The sequence below is a fragment of the Scyliorhinus torazame genome, chromosome 20 (assembly GCF_047496885.1).
Source record: "Scyliorhinus torazame isolate Kashiwa2021f chromosome 20, sScyTor2.1, whole genome shotgun sequence".
NCBI lineage: Eukaryota > Metazoa > Chordata > Chondrichthyes > Carcharhiniformes > Scyliorhinidae > Scyliorhinus > Scyliorhinus torazame.
In genome coordinates this window covers 21,666,536-21,690,497 of record NC_092726.1, presented here as the reverse complement: position 1 = coordinate 21,690,497, position 23,962 = coordinate 21,666,536, and the positions used below count along the sequence as shown (strand labels likewise).

General features: G+C 50.1%; 1 protein-coding gene across 1 annotated transcript in view; it reads right to left on the bottom strand.

The window, feature by feature from the left end:
- LOC140396945 (ankyrin-1-like) overlaps window positions 1–23,962 on the bottom strand; it is a 660,380-nt gene that overhangs the window by 61,594 nt on the left and 574,824 nt on the right. Inside the window, exons 38-40 of the mRNA XM_072485893.1 lie at window positions 20,813–20,887; window positions 19,368–19,499; window positions 10,844–10,987 (exon numbers count right to left, since the gene is read on the bottom strand). Coding sequence (XP_072341994.1) covers window positions 10,844–10,987; window positions 19,368–19,499; window positions 20,813–20,887 — 351 coding nt within the window. The remainder of the gene's footprint in view (window positions 1–10,843; window positions 10,988–19,367; window positions 19,500–20,812; window positions 20,888–23,962) is intronic.

The following is a 23,962-nucleotide window of genomic DNA, read 5'->3' as shown; positions in this document are numbered from 1 at the left end:
GTAACTGGACACTGTCCACACTGATCCAGAGAGAGCACACTTTACACAGTGACTGTGAACACAGTGTGAAGGGGGCAGAGTGAGGGGAGTGTACACTGTAACTGGACACTGCCCACACTGATCCAGAGAGAGCACACTTTACACAGTGCCTGTGAACACAGTGTGAAGGGGGCAGAGTGAGGGGAGTGTACACAGTAACTGGACACACTGATCCAGAGAGAGCACACTTTACACAGTGACTGTGAACACAGTGTGAAGGGGGCAGAGTGAGGGGAGTGTACACTGTAACTGGACACTGTCCACACTGATCCAGAGAGAGCACACTTTACACAGTGACTGTGAACACAGTGTGAAGGGGGCAGAGTGAGGGGAGTGTACACTGTAACTGGACACTGCCCACACTGATCCAGAGAGAGCACACTTTACACAGTGACTGTGAACACAGTGTGAAGGGGGCAGAGTGAGGGGAGTATACACTGTAACTGGACACTGTCCACACTGATCCAGAGAGAGCACACTTTACACAGTGACTGTGAACACAGTGTGAAGGGGGCAGAGTGAGGGGAGTGTACACTGTAACTGGACACTGCCCACACTGATCCAGAGAGAGCACACTTTACACAGTGCCTGTGAACGCAGTGTGAAGGGGGCAGAGTGAGGGGAGTGTACACAGTAACTGGACACACTGATCCAGAGAGAGCACACTTTACACAGTGACTGTGAACACAGTGTGAAGGGGGCAGAGTGAGGGGAGTGTACACTGTAACTGGACACTGTCCACACTGATCCAGAGAGAGCACACTTTACACAGTGACTGTGAACACAGTGTGAAGGGGGCAGAGTGAGGGGAGTGTATACTGTAACTGGACACACTGATCCAGAGAGAGCACACTTTACACAGTGACTGTGAACACAGTGTGACGGGGGCAGAGTGAGGGGAGTATACACTGTAACTGGACACTGTCCACACTGATCCAGAGAGAGCACACTTTACACAGTGACTGTGAACACAGTGTGAAGGGGGCAGAGTGAGGGGAGTATACACTGTAACTGGACACTGTCCACACTGATCCAGAGAGAGCACACTTTACACAGTGACTGTGAACACAGTGTGAAGTGGGCAGAGTGAGGGGAGTATACACTGTAACTGGACACTGTCCACACTGATCCAGAGAGAGCACACTTTACACAGTGACTGTGAACACAGTGTGAAGGGGGCAGAGTGAGGGGAGTGTACACTGTAACTGGACACTGCCCACACTGATCCAGAGAGAGCACACTTTACACAGTGCCTGTGAACACAGTGTGAAGGGGGCAGAGTGAGGGGAGTGTACACAGTAACTGGACACACTGATCCAGAGAGAGCACACTTTACACAGTGACTGTGAACACAGTGTGAAGGGGGCAGAGTGAGGGGAGTGTACACTGTAACTGGACACTGTCCACACTGATCCAGAGAGAGCACACTTTACACAGTGACTGTGAACACAGTGTGAAGGGGGCAGAGTGAGGGGAGTGTACACTGTAACTGGACACTGCCCACACTGATCCAGAGAGAGCACACTTTACACAGTGACTGTGAACACAGTGTGAAGGGGGCAGAGTGAGGGGAGTATACACTGTAACTGGACGTTGTCCACACTGATCCAGAGAGAGCACACTTTACACAGTGACTGTGAACACAGTGTGAAGGGGGCAGAGTGAGGGGAGTGTACACTGTAACTGGACACTGCCCACACTGATCCAGAGAGAGCACACTTTACACAGTGCCTGTGAACGCAGTGTGAAGGGGGCAGAGTGAGGGGAGTGTACACAGTAACTGGACACACTGATCCAGAGAGAGCACACTTTACACAGTGACTGTGAACACAGTGTGAAGGGGGCAGAGTGAGGGGAGTGTACACTGTAACTGGACACTGTCCACACTGATCCAGAGAGAGCACACTTTACACAGTGACTGTGAACACAGTGTGAAGGGGGCAGAGTGAGGGGAGTGTATACTGTAACTGGACACACTGATCCAGAGAGAGCACACTTTACACAGTGACTGTGAACACAGTGTGACGGGGGCAGAGTGAGGGGAGTATACACTGTAACTGGACACTGTCCACACTGATCCAGAGAGAGCACACTTTACACAGTGACTGTGAACACAGTGTGAAGGGGGCAGAGTGAGGGGAGTATACACTGTAACTGGACACTGTCCACACTGATCCAGAGAGAGCACACTTTACACAGTGACTGTGAACACAGTGTGAAGTGGGCAGAGTGAGGGGAGTATACACTGTAACTGGACACTGTCCACACTGATCCAGAGAGAGCACACTTTACACAGTGACTGTGAACACAGTGTGAAGGGGGCAGAGTGAGGGGAGTGTACACTGTAACTGGACACACTGATCCAGAGAGAGCACACTTTACACAGTGACTGTGAACACAGTGTGAAGGGGGCAGAGTGAGGGGAGTGTACACTGTAACTGGACACTGCCCACACTGATCCAGAGAGAGCACACTTTACACAGTGACTGTGAACACAGTGTGAAGGGGGCAGAGTGAGGGGAGTGTACACTGTAACTGGACACTGTCCACACTGATCCAGAGGGAGCACACTTTACACAGTGACTGTGAACACAGTGTGAAGGGGGCAGAGTGAGGGGAGTGTACACTGTAACTGGACACTGCCCACACTGATCCAGAGAGAGCACACTTTACACAGTGACTGTGAACACAGTGTGAAGGGGCAGAGTGAGGGGAGTGTACACTGTAACTGGACACTGCCCACACTGATCCAGAGAGAGCACACTTTACACAGTGCCTGTGAGCACAGTGTGACGGGGGCAGAGTGAGGGGAGTGTACACTGTAACTGGACACTGTCCACACTGATCCAGAGATAGCACACTTTACACAGTGACTGTGAACACAGTGTGAAGGGGCAGAGTGAGGGGAGTGTACACTGTAACTGGGCACTGCCCACACTGATCCAGAGAGAGCACACTTTACACAGTGACTGTGAACACAGTGTGAAGGGGGCAGAGTGAGGGGAGTGTACACTGTAACTGGACACTGTCCACACTGATCCAGAGAGAGCACACTTTACACAGTGACTGTGAACACAGTGTGAAGGGGGCAGAGTGAGGGGAGTGTACACTGTAACTGGACACTGTCCACACTGATCCAGAGAGAGCACACTTTACACAGTGACTGTGAACACAGTGTGAAGGGGGCAGAGTGAGGGGAGTGTACACTGTAACTGGACACTGTCCACACTGATCCAGAGAGAGCACACTTTACACAGTGACTGTGAACACAGTGTGAAGGGGGCAGAGTGAGGGGAGTGTACACTGTAACTGGACACTGCCCACACTGATCCAGAGAGAGCACACTTTACACAGTGACTGTGAGCACAGTGTGAAGGGGGCAGAGTGAGGGGAGTGTACACTGTAACTGGACACTGCCCACACTGATCCAGAGAGAGCACACTTTACACAGTGACTGTGAACACAGTGTGAAGGGGGCAGAGTGAGGGGAGTGTACACTGTAACTGGACACTGCCCACACTGATCCAGAGAGAGCACACTTTACACAGTGACTGTGAACACAGTGTGAAGGGGGCAGAGTGAGGGGAGTGTACACTGTAACTGGACACTGCCCACACTGATCCAGAGAGAGCACACTTTACACAGTGACTGTGAACACAGTGTGAAGGGGGCAGAGTGAGGGGAGTGTACACTGTAACTGGACACTGCCCACACTGATCCAGAGAGAGCACACTTTACACAGTGACTGTGAACACAGTGTGAAGGGGGCAGAGTGAGGGGAGTGTACACTGTAACTGGACACTGCCCACACTGATCCAGAGAGAGCACACTTTACACAGTGACTGTGAACACAGTGTGAAGGGGGCAGAGTGAGGGGAGTGTACACTGTAACTGGACACTGCCCACACTGATCCAGAGAGAGCACACTTTACACAGTGACTGTGAACACAGTGTGAAGGGGGCAGAGTGAGGGGAGTGTACACTGTAACTGGACACTGCCCACACTGATCCAGAGAGAGCACACTTTACACAGTGACTGTGAACACAGTGTGAAGGGGGCAGAGTGAGGGGAGTGTACACTGTAACTGGACACTGCCCACACTGATCCAGAGAGAGCACACTTTACACAGTGACTGTGAACACAGGGTAACTGCACTGTTGTAATGTCCAACATCGCTGGATGATTCACAGCATCTAACAGACAACGAGAAAGACTCTCCAGCTGTTTGCGTATGTTAACGTTTTCTCTACATTAAAGCGTTCCTAATTGGGGCTGATGTGATCACTATTTTGTGTGATGTACCCACACCCTTTGAGCTTTGTCTCAATGTTTACCACCTTCTCGCTGCTAATGTAAGCTCAAGACTATGAGAGGAATATCTGTTCTCTGGAGTGGACGTTGTAATAATTGGAGGCCATCGGAAGTGATGATCCTTGTTTGAAATGACCCGCTTTATTGAGTCGGCAAGGACTAATCATGGGCAGAAGCCTGTCTGGGTGGTACGCCATCCCTTCTCAACAATTGGCTGCCCTTCAGTCAAAGTCATCGCCTCATGTCTGATAAACCCGAATATTGTCCTCCAGGTGCTGGCTCCTGTCTTAGCCGTGATGTGACTAACATGACAAACGGTTCAATTAAAAATGCTTCACGACTTCATGGACAGTTGAATGCGGAACGACACAATAATTAGCGTCAATGTGCAGAGGAAGCATTTTTCCACAAACCAACGCTGTTCGATGGACACTGGGGATTGAGCGCGAGAAGCAAACTCCTGGAGGCATTATTAACTTTCCGGGATCTGGAATCGCGAAAGGCTTCCGTCTTTCCACTCAATGCAATGAGCGGCTGTGAAAAGGGAATCCTCTCCCACTGAGATGCAGCGCGGAATCAGGCAGAGACACTCGGTCCCACACGCCCAAAGCTCTCACCAAAGCTTATCCTTTTTTTTTTAATAAACATTTTATTGAGTTATTTTTTGGTATTATAACAGCACAATAAACAATGTACATGAAACTATAAACATAGTGCAAAAGCCGTCTCCCTCCCTTACAGGTCCCACCTTTATTAACCCCTCCTCTAAGCTAAACTAACCCCCCCTCTTTCTGCTGACGATTAATTTTCCACGAAGAAGTCGATGAACGGTTGCCACCTCTGGGTGAACCCTAACAGTGACCCTCTCAAGGCTGTTTGGATTTTCTCCAAACAGAGAAAGCTAGCCATGCCCGATAGCCAGGTCTCCGACTTCGGGGGCTTTGAGTCCCTCCAAGCTAATAGAATCTGTCTCCGGGCTACCGGAGAAGCAAAGGCCAGAACGTCTGCCTCTTTCTCCTCCTGGATTCCCAGGTCTTCCGACATCCCGAAAATCGCCACCTCTGGACTCAGCGCCACCCTTGTTTTTAACACCGTGGACATGACATCTGCAAACCCCTGCCAGAATCCCCGAAGCTTCGGACATGCCCAGAACATGTGGACATGGTTCGCTGGTCCTCCCGCACATTTTGCACACCTCTCTTCCACCCCAAAGAATCTGCTCATCCGGGACACTGTCATGCGAGCCCGGTGAACAACCTTAAATTGTATCAGGCTGAGCCTGGCACATGTTGCAGACATGTTGACTCTACTCTTCGCGTCCACCCATAGACCACCCTCTATCTCTCCTCCCAGCTCCTCCTCCCACTTGCACTTCAGCTCCTCGGTCTGCGTCTCCTCGGACCCCATAAGTTCCTTGTAAATGTCCGAGACGCTCCCTTCTCCTACCCTCCCTCTGGAAACTACCCTGTCCTGAATCCCCCTCAGCGGTAGGAGCGGGAAGGTTGACACCTGTTTACGTAGGAATACACCTGCAGATACCTGAATTTGTTTCCCCTCGCCAACCCAAACTTCTCCTCCAGCGCCCTCATACTCGGAAAGCTCCCCTCTATAAACATATCCCCCATCCCCTCAATCCCTGCTCTCCACCATATCCGGAACCCCCCGTCCATACTCCCCGGGGCAAACCGGTGATTATCACAGATTGGGGACCAGACCGATGCTCCCACTGCTCCCACATGCCTCCTCCATTGGCCCCAAACTCTCAGGGCCGCCACCACCACTGGACTGGTGGAGCACCGTGACGGTGGAAACGACAGAGGCTCAGTTACCAATGCCCCCAAACTGGTGCCCTTGCATGAAGCCGCCTCCATACGCTCCCATGCTGACCCCTCCCCCACCACCCACTTCCTGATCATGGCTATATTCGCCGCCCAATAATAGTTACTAGAATTTGGCAGCACCAGCCCACCCTCTCCCCGACTCCGCTCAAGCATTACCTTCCTTACCCGCGGGGTCTTGCCCGCCCAAACAAAGCCAGAGATCACTTTGTTGACCCGTTTAAAAAAGGACCGCGGAATAAAGATGGGGAGACATTTAAATACAAACAGGAATCTCGGGAAGACCGTCATCTTCACCGTCTGCACCCTCCCAGCTAATGACAACGGGAGCACGTCCCATCTCCGAAAATCGTCCTTCATTTGGTCGACTCGCCGGGCCAGATTTAATTTATGCAGCCGGTCCCATTCCCGCACCACTTGAATGCCTAGATACCTAAAGTTTCTCCCTAGTAATCTAAACAGCACCTCCCCCAATCGCCTCACCTGTCCCCTCGCCTGGACCGCAAACATCTCACTTTTCCCCATATTTAGCTTATACCCTGAAAACCGGCCAAATTCCCCTCGAATCCTCATGATTTCTTCCATCCCCTCTAATGGGTCCGATACATACAGAAGCAGGTCGTCCGCATAGAGCGAGACTCTGTGCTCCATCCCCCCCCTTCCAGCCCCTTGAGGCTCTCAGAGCAATTTACAACGGTTCTATAGCTAGCACGAACAACAGTGGGGAGAGGGAGCATCCCTGTCTCGTACCCCGGTGCAGTATAAAATAGTCCGATGTTGTCTTATTCGTCTGTACACTTTCCACAGGAGCCTGACCCAGTCAATAAAGCCCCACCCAAATCCGAACTGTCCCAGTACCTCCCACAGATAGTCCCATTCTACCCGATCATAATCCTTTTCTGCATCCATTGCGATCACTACCTCCACCTCCCTACCTTCCGGGGGCATCATGATCACATTTAACAACCTTCTTACATTGGCCACCAACTGCCTGCCCTTAACAAACCCCGTCTGGTCCACCCCAATAATGTCAGGAACACAATCCTCAATCCTGGAGGACAAAATTTTGGCCAGCAGTTTGGCGTCCACATTCAACAGGATATCGGTCTACAGGAGCCACACAAGTCCGGTTTCTTGCCCGCTTCAGAATCAGCGAAATCGTGGCCTGTGACATCGTCGGGGGCAACACCCCTCTTTCCCTTGCCTCATTGAACATTCTCATCAACACCGGCCCCAGTATCCCAGAGAAAGTTTTATAAAACTCCACTGGGTACCCGTCCGGCCCCGGGGCTTTACCCGCCTGCATGGCCTTCAGACCCTCCAGTATCTCTGCCAACCCGATCGGGGCCCCCAGCCCTTCTACCAGCTCCCTGTCCACCTTTGGGAAATTCAGCCCCCCCCAAGAAGTGCCACATCCCCTCCGGCCCCGTAGAGGGTCCCGACCTATACAGCCTACTGTAGAAATCCCTAAACGCCTTATTCACCCCTGCTGAATCTCCAGGTTACCATCTCCGTCATTTACTTTCCCGATCTCCCTGGCTGCCTCCCTCTTTCTAAGCTGCTGTGCAAGCATTCTGCCGGCCTTCTCTCCATGCTCATAGATCGCCCCCTCGCCTTTCTCAGCTGCTCCACCGCCCTCCCTGTGGTTAATAAGCCAAACTCCACCTGCAGTCTCCGCCGTTCCCGCAAAAGACCTGCCTCTGGGGTCTCCGCCTACCTCCTAGCGATCTGTAGTATCTCCTTTACCAGTCGGTCCGTCTCTGCCCTGTCCACCTTCTCCCTATGGGCCCGGATCGAGATCAGCTCCCCTCTGACCACCGCCTTCAGTGCTTCCCAGACCAACCGAAGGTCATCCTTGATGTTTGCCAATGGCCTTGTGTCCCCTTGCTGTTGCTACGGGGACGGGCTGACCTGGTTCAGGTAAACTGGAAGAGTTGACACCACTGTTACATTCTCGGGTGGGAACGGTCCCAAGCCACTCACGGTTGTTCAATTGGAGTTTCTGGAAGTGTCAATGCGATTCATCGTCAAATTGACAATTTCAATCACTTCCTCTGCCTGTTTGAGAAACGCGCGTCACGTGGCTGTGACAATTTGGCAAAGTGTGAGTCCAGATTCCGACCCTTTCTATCAGCTGATTCTAGTAAAGCAGAACGCAGTTACATGCAAGCAATGCCCAGCAGGAATCTCATTGAATGAGCAACATCTCCTTCAGTATTTCCCGGAAATGTCTTGTAGAAAATGGGATTGGCATGTTTAATCCATGTTAAATCCATCTGATTTATCCAGTGCACAAGAACGATCCTCTGATAAAGTCTCAATCTTTACATTTTGAAGAATTTCCCCAATTCCAGGCCGACATGGAGCCTTATTCAACATGCAGTGTTGGGCAGACACCAAGATAGTCCATATACAGTGATGGGCACAATACTGACAATACTGGTGGTTGGCAGCTCGATGTGTGATGAAATAAAACGCTTCCCGTACTCCGTCATTGACATTGCCCAATACGGAGCTCAGTAATATTATCAAATTGCCAATTAGCTGCTCAAACTCTCTCCTACATTTTTACAATCTCAGACTTTGCTGTTGCAAAGGGTTCCTGCTCAGATCCCTATCCTCCCAAGTCCAGAAATTTTACAGTAAGAAGTCTGACATCACCAGGTCATAGTCCAACAGGTTTAACTGGAATCAACAGCTCCTTCCTCAGGACTCCCCTAGTCACTGCTCTCCTTATTCTAACTCACACCCAGTCACTCGCTTACATACCGGTTTACTTGAAGTTCAATTCCCCCAACAATAAGTTCAAAATTCCGTGTCATGCTCCAATCCCCAAGTGGCTTTGTCCCTCTCTACCATCGCCAGCTCCTGTACCCTCCATTATATTGATCATTACTTGTGTACATCTGGCCTGTCCTCTATTCCTGCCCTCCTTTGCTCAGCAGTGGCTGTTATGCCTGCCACGAGCTAAGACGTGGGTCCAGGGCCTGACCATCCGTGGGTCTCTCAGCGTCTGGGACAGGCCCCCCCCGCCCCACAGGGGTCTCCCAGAAAGCTGCTATATGAAGCCAAGTTTTTGTTGCTTATTGGCTGACGCTATGACAGGACAGTTTTATGTGCGGGATGTGGCATCCTCCCACAGTGTTCCATTGTGCAGTGGCTGCTGCTGGGGAAAGGTGAGATGGTGTCTGGAATCATGCACTCAGGGGAATGGATTGGAGGGAGGCTGCCGCAGTCTTAGCTCCGATGAACGGAGGGGTCTCCAGCCCAAGCTGTCCGCTCGCTCTCTCTCGGGGAATTCCTGACCCTCGGTGGATTTGCACGGGCCCAGGCGACAGCCGGTGACCCTCCAAAGTAATCCATTCAAGAGAATGACTTTGAGGATAGGTCAAGGCGACGAGGCTTGATATGAACGCGAGTGTCAGTGACATTAGGGGCTCCATGTAGGAACAGGCCAAGGGAATTCTGAAATATTTAGGCCGCTTTTAGGTTTGCACCCCCCCCCCTTAGGAGTCTAATCGGGCATTCCATAATTCCCCTCGGAAAATACGATCTGATCGGAGATGCCGAGATGGAGGACGGTGGACATGCACTGCAGGAGGTGGCGCAAAGTCAGGTATCGTCATGGCACCAGAGGTCAGAGGTAGAGAGGTGACAGAAAGTTTGAGTACTTTCACCCTTGGCACAGGAAGTACACAGCGGACGAGCAGAAGAAAATGTTTGAAGAGCACAGAAAAAGAAGAATTTGGCTAGAGACTCAGGTTATTGCTGGTTGCTTGACGGTGCGATTGCTTTGGGACAGGAGGAGGCGTGCGGGGGAGGGGGGGGAGGGTATAATGACCCCTCACACCGATTGAAGTATCTGCACGTGCTGCATTTAATACTCTTGTTGACTACCAGCATTAAATCCACCTGGGGCTGAAGGGTAATCGATCTCATGAACCCATTCCAGTAACAATGTCAAAACTCAATGTCCCAACGGCAAACGCACTCGGGGGTGTTCCAACAAAAAAAAAAAGTGACACCCCACTCTGCAAGTTATTTTCGGAACCCCTGGAACCGGCTGTTAACTGGTCAGGAAAAATACGGCTACCTGAATTTGGTTAACCGGCACATGCTGCTTTGAGGGAAATAGATTGATGATGGATCTCGTTCCAGCATGGTTGTATTTGAAGGTGGCCTAAATACACGGCAATAACTTACTGCTTCCTCGATGACGCCTCCCCTCTCTGGTTTGTCAAACCACTACCTTAACACAATGAAGTTTCAGAACTTAAGCCACCTCCCCCCCCTCCCCTCCCCCACATGGTTAAGAGTTGGGCCGACGAATGCACGTTGGACAAGCCAAGGACGAGGACTTTGGACTCTGTCCGTGTCTTATCGCTTGGAAGGGCCGTAGCGGGAGGCAAGCTTGCAAAGTAGGATGGAGGCCACTGGGAACCTGCCTTCCCTTCGCGTGGTTCCCACTTCCATAGCGTTGGGAAGAACGGGAACGGGATTGTTGAGGATTAAACCGTTTCAAGGCCTTCGCTCACACGGCGCCGGCGTTCCCCACTCTTTGCCGCCTTTCAGGGAAGAATCGGAGGGGGGAAAAAAAGAAAGGGGGACCCGAAAACAGTCGGCAGACGAGGAATGCGGTGGAGTTCGTGCTCACCATTCACGGCAGGAGACAAGCTGTGATCTCTTTCCGCGTGCTTTTTGTTCCCCTTCAGAGGGCGGCTGTTGAGATTGGAGCCGTCCAGCATGCTTACAATGTCGTTTCGGTCAATACTCTTCAACGCCGAGTGCAAGCTTTCCACTAACAAGACAGAAGCATCAGATCAGTGCACGGAAACAGAACAAGACCTGCTTCCTTTCGCCGTACTCACCATCCACAGTGACCAGAGAATTCGGAGAAAGCTCATCGTCTCCATTTTCACACTGATTTATCAGCTCCTTAGTCCACATTCCTCAGCCGTCTGGCTCTGCTCCACTTTATTGGCCTCATCTGCGTATTGTTTATAAACTGTAAAAAGTTCCACCTTGACATTCTAACCTCGTACTCGTTGCTAACCCTTTCTCCCGACCAAATACTAATTCATTTGCTAATCATTCATCATTGCTCTCTCAGAACAGAACCTCAATAAATAAGAACAAATTCTTTACTCTCATTTACCCTCAATTCAGTGATGAACACGTGCTTAGGTCAGATATACCAGGGGTTATGTCGGAGAGGAAAGCTCCCATTAACCCAAACTGGGATGACAATCCTTTACCACAGAAGCATGCTCTTTGTTTGGCCTAAGGTAACCATCCTTGTGGGCATTCCCAATCGTTCCTATGCAGCTATTTATCTGACATTTCCCAATCATGTATAGTTGGCAGGTAGTGCAGAACCTGAGTAGTGTGACAATAAGACACAAGCTGTCAAAGTTTTTTGTCTTGCACCCGTCAGGACATTTAATAACATAATAAGCTTTTCTTGTCACAAGTATGAAGTCGCTGTGAAAAGCCCCTCGTCGCCACATTCCGGCGCCTGTTCGGGTAAGCTGGTACGAGAATTGAACCCGCGCTGCTGGCCTTGTTCTGCATCACAAACCAGCTATGTAGCCCACTGAGCTAAATCAGCCCCGATTCAACTATTTACATCCAAGAATACCAAATTTCAAAGGGAGCAACAATTTGCAAGAATACCAAATTTCAAAGGGAGCAACAATTTACAAGAATACCAAATTTCAAAGGGAGCAACAAGTTGCAAGAATACCAAATTTCAAAGGGAGCAACAATTTACAAGAATACCAAATTTCAAAGGAAGCAACAATTTACAAGAATACCAAATTTCAAAGGGAGCAACAATTTACAAGAATACCAAATTTCAAAGGAAGCAACAATTTACAAGAATACCAAATTTCAAAGGGAGCAACAATTTGCAAGAATACCAAATTTCAAAGGAAGCAACAATTTACAAGAATACCAAATTTCAAAGGGAGCAACAATTTGCAAGAATACCAAATTTCAAAGGGAGCAACAAGTTGCAAGAATACCAAATTTCAAAGGGAGCAACAATTTGCAAGAATACCAAATTTCAAAGGGAGCAACAATTTACAAGAATACCAAATTTCAAAGGGAGCAACAATTTGCAAGAATACCAAATTTCAAAGGGAGCAACAATTTACACTGCACAGGAAAAGGGTGCCATTTGGGAAGCAAGTGCATTCCGATTGGTCGAGGCGTTGCAATGGAAAGTGTTCCAGGAACAATTTCACCTCAAGCTTTTTGTTTCAATTCAAAATTGGCAAGGTGGCTTTGATGGCTGAGGTGTATATTTGTGTACATCGGTGACATATTTATTCATGTGAGCTCGATCTATCCAGGTTAGTTTGCAATCGATGCTGTTTCTGCCAAATGCCAGCGTGAACAAAGATTGCCATTTCACCCTGTGTTAACAGCTGATGCCATCCGGTGGAAACTAATAATCAAGACGCAACTTCTTTGTTCTCGTAAGAAATCACCTCTTTACTTCCAGTGGCGGCTATGAAGGAGTAAGTTGCACATTTGGTGGTCTCCCGCTCGGGTCGGACTTTTGGACCTCTTCCCCCGATTTTCTACCGGACTTGAACTGTAAAACTGAAGACCGAGGCAATTGTGCACTGAATTCCCACATCGGTGCACGGAGAGAAGGACTAGAAGTGCTCGTAAAGGTAGAAACAGAAAGACAGAGAAGGCTTGGGCTGAAGATGCGGCGGGAGACAGCATGGCGGAGGACCGGACCTCTGGCTTGTCGACCCAGCGGTCAACGGAGCAGCTGATGCAAGTTATTCAGGAAGGCTTCGCTAAGCAGAAACGGGACTGCTTGGACCCGATAAAAGAGTCGATTGAGCGGCTGGAGCTTAGATTGGACGCCCCAGATCGGGCGATCCAGAAGGTGGAGAAGGCGCTGGCTGAGCAGGAGGAACATCAAACTGCGGTGGGGTTGGAGGTGGAGATGCTGTGAGACCAGCAGTAGAAGCTCCTGGAGAAGGTGGAGGACCTAGAGAATAGGTCCCGCAGGCAGAACTTGAGAATCGCTGGGCTCCCGGAGGGGTCCGAAGGAGCGGACGCTGCGGCATACATCGCGGATATGTTTGAGAAGCTGCTGGGGGATGGGGCATTCTCCCGACCTTGGAGGTGGACAGGGCTCACAAGGCACTCACGAGGAAGCTGCGAACGGGAGACCCCCCCCCCCCTCCCCCCCCCGAGGGCAATTGTGGTGAGATTCCACAGGTACTTGGATAAGGAGCACATTCTACAGTGGGCCAAGCAGACACGGAGCTGTAAGTGGGACAACAGTATCCTGCGGGTCTACCAAGACCTGAGTGTGGCGGTGGCCATGAGAAGAGCAGGCTTCAACCAGATCAGGTCGATGCTTTTTAAGAAAAAGGTGAAGTTCGGACTGTTGTATCCGGCCCGTCTCTGGGTCACGTACGAGGAACAGCACTTTTATTTCGAGTTGCCTGAGGACGCGCTGGACTTCGTGAAAAGGAAAGGGCTGGTGGTGGACTGAGAACCTTTGAACTTTGCTGCAATGTTCAGGTTTTTTTTCTTTTTGTTTCTCTGTTCTTGAAAAAAAGTTTCTCGTTTTGCGTTTTGTGGAAGCTGTTTGTAATGCCTTCTGTATTGATTTGGGAGCAGTGGCAGAGCTGAGTGAGTTAAGGTTTTCATTTGCACTATTGAGGGATGGCGTTGTGCTCGATTAGATTTTGGTGTCGGGCAATTGTGCGGGGATTGTTTGATGTTGGAGTATGTTTGTATGAGCGAGGGGGAGGGTGGGGAGGGAACAATAGGTGGGAGACTATCCGGCACCCGGGATGGGGGCCACCAAGCTAGCTAGGCGGGCTAGCTCACAGAAGCACAGTGGGGGGTGCGCACATGTTCGGTTTATCAAAGGGGTTGGGTTACAGAGTGTTGTTACTAGGGGGGGAGGTGGGGAAAATGTTCTGCTGATGAGGGAGGGCCTTGGGCCAAAGGACAAAGAGGAGGTTGGGGGCGGAGGTTGCCTGGGGGCGGTGGTGGCACGGAGCATGGGTTGGAGGTGGGCCCAAAAAAGGGGATGGCTGATTGGCGAAGGGGGGGGGGGCAATGAGCCCCCCAACCAGGCTGATCACCTGGAATGTTCGAGGGTTAAATGGGCCGGCCAAGAGGGCACGTGTGTTCGCGCATCTTGGGGGATTGAAGGCGGACGTGGTAATGTTGCAGGAGACGCACCTTAGAGTAACTGACCAGATTAGATTGAGGAAAGGCTGGGTCAGTCAGGTCTTTCACTCGGGACTGGATTCAAAGATTAGAGGGATCGCGATCCTGATCAATAAGCGGGTGGTGTTTGAGGTGGGTAGAATAGTCTCGGACGTGGGAGTTCGGTACATTATGGTCAGCGGGAAACTGGAGATAATCGTAAATGTGTATGCACCAAATTGGGATGATGTGGAGTTTATAAAGAGGATGCTGGGGAAGATACCGGACCTGGATTCGCACAGGTTGGTCATGGGAGGGGACTTCAACACAGTTATTGACCCTGGCTTGGACCGGTCAAGCTCGCAAACGGGCAGGGTGCCAGCAATGGCAAAGGAACTAAGAGGGTTCATGGAGCTGATTGGGGGCGGGGGGTGGATCCATGGAGATTTGGGCAGCCGAGGGTGAAGGAGTTCTCCTTCTACTCACAGGTGCATAAAGTGTACTCCCAGATCAATTTCTTTATTTTGAGCGGGGCCTTACTGGCAGGGGTGGTGGGCACAGGGTACTCGGCGATCACAATCTCCGACCGTGCTCCGTACTGGGTTGACCTGCAGGTTAGTAAAGACAGTAACCAGCACCCGCACTGGAGGTTAGATGTGGGACTTTTGGCGGACGAAGGGGTGTGTGAGCGGCTGAGGAAATGTATTCAGAGCTACCTGCAGGTCAACGACACGGGGGAAATTTCAGCAGCGATGGTCTGGGAAGCACTGAAGGCGGTGGTCAGAGGGGAGCTGATCTCGATACGGGCCCAGAGGGAGAAGGTGGACAGGGCAGAGATGGACTGACTGGTAAAGGAGATACTACAGATCGCTAGGAGGTAGGCGGAGACCCCAGAGGCAGGGCTTTTAAGGGAACAGCGGAGTTTAGCTTGCTGACCACAGGGAGGGCGGTGGAGCAGCTGAGAAAGGCGAGGGGGCGATCTATGAGTATGGAGAGAAGGCCGGCAGAATGCTTGCACAGCAGCTTAGAAAGAGGGAGGCAGCCAGGGAGATCGGGAAAGTAAATGACGGAGATGGGAACCTGGAGATTCAGCAGGGGTGAATAAGGCGTTTAGGGATTTCTACAGTAGGCTGTATAGGTCGGGACCCCCTACGGGGCCGGAGGGGATGTGGCACTTCTTGGGGGGGGCTGAATTTCCCAAAGGTGGACAGGGAGCTGGTAGAAGGGCTGGGGGCCCCGATCGGGTTGGCAGAGATACTGGAGGGTCTGAAGGCCATGCAGGCGGGTAAAGCCCCGGGGCCGGACGGGTACCCAGTGGAGTTTTATAAAAAGTTCTCTGGGATAATGGGGCCGGTGTTGATGAGAATGTTCAATGAGGCAAGGGAAAGAGGGGTGCTGCCCCCGACGATGTCACAGGCCACGATTTCGCTGATTCTGAAGGAGGACAAGAAACCGGACTTGTGTGGCTCCTGTAGGCCGATATCCTGTTGAATGTGGACGCCAAACTGCTGGCCAAAATTTTGTCCTCCAGGATTGAGGATTGTGTTCCTGACATTATTGGGGAGGACCAGACGGGGTTTGTTAAGGGCAGGCAGTTGGTGGCCAATGTAAGAAGGTTGTTAAATGTGATCATGATGCCCCCGGAAGGTAGGGAGGTGGAGGTAGTGATCGCAATGGATGCAGAAAAGGCTTTTGATCAGGTAGAATGGGACTATCTGTGGGAGGTACTGGGACAGTTCGGATTTGGGTGGGGCTTTATTGACTGGGTCAGGCTCCTGTGGAAAGTGTACGGATGAATTAGACAACATCGGACTATTTTAGACTGCTCCGGGGTACGAGACAGGGATGCCCCCTCTCCCCGCTGTTGTTCGCGCTGGCTATAGAACCGTTGTAAATTGCTCTGAGAGCCTCAAGGGGCTGGAAGGGGCTGTCCGGGGGACGGGGACGGGGGGGGACGGGGGGGGGGGGGGGGTGCGGGATGGAGCACAGCGTCTCGCTCTATGCAGACGACCTGCTTCTGTATGTATCGGACCCATTAGAGGGGATGGAAGAAATCATGAGGATTCGAGGGGAATTTGGCCGGTTTTCGGGGTATAAGCTAAATATGGGGAAAAGTGAGATGTTTGCGGTCCAGGCGAGGGGACAGGAGAGGCGATTGCAGAAGCTGCCGTTTAGATTACTAGGGGGAAGCTTTAGGTACCTAGGCATTCAAGTGGCGCGGGAATGGGACCGGCTGCATAAATTAAATCTGGCCCGGCTAGTCGACCAAATGAAGGACGATTTTCGGAGATGGGACGTGCTCCCGTTGTCATTAGCTGGGAGGGTGCAGACGGTGAAGATGACGGTCTTCCCGAGATTCCTGTTCGTGTTTCAGTGTCTCCCCATGTTTGTTCCGCGGTACTTTTTTAAACGGGTCAACAAAGTGATCTCTGGCTTTGTTTGGGCGGGCAAGACCCCGCGGGTAAGGAAGGTAATGCTTGAGCGGAGTCGCGGAGAGGGCGGGCTGGTGCTGCCAAATTCTAGTAACTATTACTGGATGGCGAATATAGCCATGATCAGGAAGTGGGTGGTGGGGGAGGGGTCGGCATGGGAGCGTATGGAGGCGGCTTCATGCAAGGGCACCAGTTTGGGGGCATTGGTAACTGAGCCTCTGCCGTTCCCGCCGGCACGGTACTCCAGCAGCCCCGTGGTGGTGACGGCCCTAAGAGTTTGGGGCCAATGGAAGAGACATGTGGGAGCAGTTGGGGCATCGTTCTGGTCCCCAATCTGTAGTAATCACCGCTTTGCCCCGGGAAGTATTGATGGGGGGTTCCAGATATGGCAGAGAGCAGGGATTGAGAGAATGGGGGAAGATGTTTATCGAGGGGAGCTTTCCGAGTATGAGGGCGTTGGAGGAGAAGTTTGGGTTGGCGAGGGGAAACAAATTCAGGTACCTGCAGGCGCGGGACTTCCTACGTAAACAGGTGTCAACCTTCCCGCTCCTACCGCTGAGGGGGATAGAGGACAGGGTAGTTTCCAGAGGGTGGGTAGGAGAAGGGAGAGTGTCTGACATTTATAAGGAACTTATGGGGTCAGAGGAGACGCAGACCGAGGAGCTGAAGTGCAAGTGCGAGGAGGAGCTGGGAGGAGAGATAGAGGATGGTCTATGGGTGGACGCGAAGAGTAGAGTCAACGCGTCCACAACATGTGCCAGGCTCAGCCTGATACAATTTAAGGTTGTTCACCGGGCTCGCATGACATTGGCCCGGATGAGCAGATTCTTTGGGGTGGAAGAGAGGTGTGTAAAATGTGCGAGAGGACCAGCGAACCATATCCACATGTTCTGGGCATGTCCAAAGCTTAGGGGATGTTGGCAGGGGTTTGCAGATGTCATGTCCACGGTGTTAAAAACAAGGGTGGCACCGAGTCCAGAGGTGGCGATTTTCGGGATGTCGGAAGACCCGGGAATCCAGGAGGAGACGTTCTGGCCTTTGCTTCTCAGGTAGCCCGAAGACGGATACTATTGGCATGGAGGAACCCAAAGCCCCCGTAGTTGGAGACCTGGCTGTCGGGCATGGCTAGCTTTCTGTGTTTGGAGAAAATCAAGTTCGCCTTGAGAGGGTCACTGTTAGGGTTCGCCCGGGGGTGGCAACCGTTCGTCGACTTCTTCGCGGAAAATTAGTCGTCAGCAGAAGGGAGGGGGGTTAGTTTACCTCAGAGTAGGGGGTTAGTAAAGGTGGGGCCTGTAAGGGAGGGAGATGGCTTTTGCACTATGTTTATAGTTTCATGTACATTGTTTATTGTGTTGTTGTTATAATATCAAAAAATACCTCAATAAAATGTTTATTAAAAAAAGAAATCAGCTCTTTGAGAAACAGTTGGCTGGGTAGGTGATGTTGGCGGTTACCCGCTCCCATTTCACTTGCATTATATTGTATTCTTTTTATGGTTCTGTTCAAGGTCCTTTCAAAATATCGGGGCATGTAGTAATAATAATAATACCCTTTCATTGTCACAAGTATGAAGTTGCTGTGAAAAGCCCCTAGTCGCCACATTCCGGCGCCTGTTCAGGGAGGCCGGTACGGGAATTGAACCCGCGCTGCTGGCCTTGTTCTGCATCACAAGCCAGCTGCCTAGCCCACTGAGCTAAACCAGTTTCATAGCAGAAGCACTTGCATCATTGTAGATCTCTGGTGGGAGTCGGTGTGGGTCCAAGCTCATTGTTCTGCAAAGGGTCTTTGTTCAAAGTGAAATGCAGTGATTCAGTCGTGCAAGGATTGGTCAAGGATTCCATCAAATCTATTTCGCCTCTTTGGGGGGGGGGGTTTAAATCAAAAAAACAAACTTTATTCTAAGAATTTAGTTAACATTTGTATAAATATACAGAGCAAGACGTTTTATCAATCACAAACATAAATACCCCGACACAGCTACAGTAATCTATGTATAACCCTTAATGAATTCCCCTTTACCTGTTCCAATTCAATAACAAAATCCAAGTAAAACCAGAAACCCCTTTCCAAAAGCGTGGCCCAGAACACGGCATTCTCACTTATATAAAAGCCTGCTGTTATTGACACTCTGTTTCTTTGGGGTATTTTCTCCATCCAGATTTACATGGACAAGCAAATCTCCTGAAGTCCCCACACCGCTACCATTCAGCCCTGGTCTGTTTGTTGTAGAGAGTAACCCTTACTCCTCCACTGGACCACTGCCCACCCCGCCTCTACCATCCCGGCCCCACAAGAGATGCACGGAGATTGTGCGGAGTATTTGATCATCTCAACCAACCACCGATGTTGAATCACACCCAGGGAGGTCCCAATCAAAAATCTACCCAGTTCCTTTCCGCGCACAGAATTGACTGCTTTAGCTGGGCGTCCCTTTCACATTCTTACTTCGTCCCAGAAAGAAAAGACTTTTAAATTCTGCTCTCGAACCCTTCAATGAATTTGCCCACGTGTCTTTGTTTTTTTGAAGCCAAGGCGGAGGCTTTATTCGGTACCTACTTTTGGCTCTCTTTCCCTCATGGCTGGCCCACAGATTGAGAAGGGCCGCACTCTGCTCCAGCAATGAGTTGGGGTTTTCCACGCGGATCCTGTTGATGTCGTCAACGGAGAATTGGAGTTCTCTTGCCAGCTCTGCAAGGGACAGGCGGAGATACGAACAAGTTAGTTACAACAACTTCGAGGGGAAAAGGTTCCCCGGTCAACCAGACTGAGCTCCTCACAAAGCCATGCTGACTCTCTTTCATCAAACTATGTTTTGCTAAATAATCATAAATCCTATCTCTCAGAATCCTTTCCAGTATTGTGCTCACCACAGTCGGGACTGTAATTCCCAGGGATTTCCCTATTCCCTTACTTGAACAGGGAAACAACTTGCGCCTCCCTCCAATCATCCGGTACTGCTCCAGTGGAGAGTGAGGACGCAAAGATCATCGCCAACGGTGCAGCAATCTCCTCCCTCGCTTCCCGTCTGGCCCAGGGGACGTATCTATCCTGATGCTTTTCAAAATTTCCAGCACATCCTCCTTTTTAATATCAACCTGTTTGAGTCTATTAACCTGGTTTAAACTGTTCTCACGAGCAACAAGGTCCCTCTCTCTCTCGTGAATTCTGAAGCAAAATATTCTGTCCACATTGGAGAGAAAGTCAGGCTCAAGTAAACATAGAAGATAGGAGCAGGAGGAGGCCATTCGGCCCTTCGAGCCCACTCCGCCATTCATTACGATCATGGCAGATCATCCAACTCAATAGCCTAATCCTGCTTTCTCCCTATAGCCTTTGATCCCCTTCACCCTCAGTGCTATATCTAGCTGCTCCTTGACAATGTGAGCCAACCCGGAGCTAAACAGCAAAGATCTTCTTGCTAGTAGTCCACCTCCTCTCTATCACAGTGGTTAGCACTGCTGCCTCACAGCGCCAGGGACCTGGGTTCGATTCCGGCCTCAGGTCACGGTCTGTAAGGAGTCTGCACGTTCTCCCCCGAGTCTGCGTGGGATTTTTCCCGGGTGCTCCGGTTTCCTCCCACAGTCCAAAGATGTACGGGGTAGGTGGATTGGCCGTGCTAAATTGCCCCTTAGTGTCCAGGGACGTGCAGGTTAGGTTATGGGCCTGCAGGGTCAGGTGGGTCAAGGTTCGGTGCAGACTACATGGGCCAAATGCCCTCTTTTTGCACTGCAGGGATTCTATTCTATTCCATATACTAGGTTTCAGGGGACAAAGTTAAATGAAAGAAAACTAGACAATTCTCAGCAATGACTGAATGAGTAGAGTTTGCCGGATGAGTAATCCTGCACTTGGATACCATGTTAAAATTCCGAAAAGGAAGGGAATTTGGAGTTTCAGTCGTTGTAGCGTCTCAATCCGTTGCACAAGAACATGATCAATGTGCACAAATCAGTCAAAGCTTTGAGAAGCAAGGACAATGGAAGTTTTGAACACAAACTCACCAGCCCAGCTTAGGCCGAGTTGCTCGCCGATCAGGGACATCTTCATTTCGGCACGCTCTCGGGCGCTCAGCGAAGCTGCAACATTTCCAAACACACGGGGTTAGAACATTTCCTCCTCATCTAGACATCTCCGTAGAGAGAAACCCGTGACTTTCCTTGACTCTCACTGAGGAACGCACAGAGGTCCCAGGGGACTTGGCTGCCAGGAGCCACTCTGTAAGACGCAGTGAGGATCGTAGAGCTAGTTAGCAATTTATTTCATGAGATCTGCATTCATCGGTCTAACGTTTGGCTTACGTCCTTCAGGGACTGCAGAGTCACGGTGCTGGGTTAATTCTGGTGGACCGCGACCATTTTGGAGCATCGATAAAGGAACCACTATCCAGAATGAGTGAAACAGAGACATTTCATTTCAGGAGGGACAAGAAATGTTGACAAATGTGAGGTTATCCATTTTGGTAGGAATAACAGCAAAGGGGAATATTATTTAAATGATAAAATATTAAAACATGCTGCTGTGCAGAGAGACCTGGGTGTGCTAGTGCATGAGTCGCAAAAAAGTTGGTTTACAGGTGCAACAGGAGATTAAGAAGACGAATGGAGTTTTGTCCTTCATTGCTAGAGGGATGGAGGTTAAGACTAGGGAGGTTATGCTGCAATTGTATACGGTGTTAGTGAGGCCACACCTGGAATAGTGTGTTCAATTTTGGTCTCCATACCGGAGAAAGGACGTACTGGCACTGGAGGGTGTGCAGAGGAGATTCACGAGGTTAATCCTAGAGTTGAGGGGATTGGATTACGAGGAGAGGTTGAGTAGATTGGGACTGTACTTGTTGGAATTTAGAAGGATGAGGGGGGATCTTATAGAAACATATAAGATTATGAAGGGAATAGATAGGATAGATGCGGGCAGGTTGTTTCCACTGGCGGGTGAAAGCGGAACTAGGGGGCATAGCCTCAAAATAAGGGGAAGTAGATTTAGGACTGAGTTTAGGAGGAACTTCTTCACCCAAAGGGATGTGAATCTATGGAATTCCCTGCCCAGTGAAGCAGTAGAGGCTCCTTCATTAAATGTTTTCAAGATAAAGATGGATAGTTTTTTGAAGAATAAAGGGGATTAAGGGCTAGGGTGTTCGGGCCGGAAAGTGGAGTTGAGTCCACAAAAGATCAGCCATGATCTCATTGAATGGTGGAGCAGGCTCGAGGGGCAAGATGGCCGACTCCTGCTCCTGTTCTGATGTTCTTATGTGAAGAGCAACACCTTCGTTCAGCTGGCAGTCATATGGTGAAAGATTCCTTCATTTATTTTACACAGACATGGAAACAAAAAATTCCCCAGCACTTGCTGTGGAGGGAATGTTTAATATCCAGCTTTTGGAATGAGGGAGAGAGCCGAGAGAGGAGAAAGTCGGGGAGTAGGAGAGAGGGGGTGATTTGGAAGTAAAGGAGAAAATGCTGGACAATCTCAGCAGGTCTGACAGCATCTGTGGAGAGAGGACAGAGCTCACGTCTCGAGTCAAGGCTGTCATCCAGAGTCCAGAGTCATCCAAAGAGTCATCCAGACTGGAAACGTTAGCTTTCTTCTCTCTCCACAGATGCTGTCAGACCTGCTGAGATTGCCCAGCGTTTTCTGTTTTTGTTTCACATTCCAACATCCACAGGAATCTGCATGTATCTCAGAGATTTGGAAGAGATGGACAGAAGGTGGTAAAGGAAGAGGATGGAAGAGAGTGTGCGTCAATTAAGAAACTGAGATTATTGATTCATTGATTTATTTGATGCCTTTAAGGATTGATTGAGTGCATTGAGGGCGGCAGGGTAGCACAGTGGTTAGCACTGTTGCTTCACGGCTCCAGGGACACAGGTTCGGTTCCCAGCTTGGGTCACAGTCTGTGCGGAGTCTGCACGTTCTCCCCGTGTCTGCGTGGGTTTCCTCCGGGTGCTCCGGTTTCCTCCCACGAGTCCTGAAAGACGTGCTCTTAGGTAATTTGGACATTCTGAATTCTCCCTCTGTGTACCCGAGCAGGCGCCGGAATGTGGTGACTAGGGGCTTTTCACAGTAACTTAATTGTCACAAGTAGGTTTACATTGCAATGAAGATTATTATTATAGCTAGCGAACAGAACTATTCAAAACACCCCGACAACAAAAATATAGTCACTGTTTGAATAAAGTATTGAACTTCGGTGTCATTTATACAGAAATTCAGACATTGTTTCACAAAATGTTTCATATAATAAACAGACCATTGTATTCCAGTGCATTTAGCAATAAGAAGATATCAAATAATTAGCGACAGCAAGGTTAATGGCTCGCCCTGACATGAGAATCTTATTCTCATAAGGTGGCGCACGTGAACACTGAATTAATTTTGATGGATCAGTAAATCTCAAGTCATGACCAATGTTTAATTGATAAATCACCCTCCAAGTGACAAATCTATTTGAACAAATCAGGAGGCCTCAGCTGAGAATTAGAAACCAATGAGAATACATGAGGGATTAGAATTTCCTTAAAAGTAAGACCTCATGGTTAAGGGTTTGTTCCAGATTTATGTTTTCATGAAATTTTGAACCATCTATCAATTTAGAACATAGCCATAGAACATACAGTGCAGAAGGAGGCCATTCAGCCCATCGAGTCTGCACCGACCCACTTAAGCCCTCACTTTGACCCTGTCCCCGTAACCCAATAACCCCTCCTCACCTTTTTGGACACTATTGGCAATTGATCATGGCCAATACACCTAACCTGCACGTCTTTGGACTGTGGGAGGAAACCGGAGCACCCGGAGGAAACCCACGCAGACACGGGGGAGAATGTGCAGACTCCGCACAGACAGTGACCCAGCGGGAAATCGAACCTGGGACCCAGGCGCTGTGAAGCCACAATGCTGACCACTGTGCTGCCCATAAAACAATTTACTTTGTTTCAAAGTAATTTCTTGATACTTTTCCTGTGCTTTATGTTTAACGCTTTTCGCTATGTTCTGACCAGTTTATGTATAATCTCGATCTATGGTTTCGATTCAGTTCTCATGCAAGTGCATTAAGGCGAATATTTCAAAATAAAAGTTGCATTTTTGACACCGCCAGTCAACCGGACTCTTGACTCGTTTAGAAGATGGAATAATTGAGTTCCGTTAGAGCC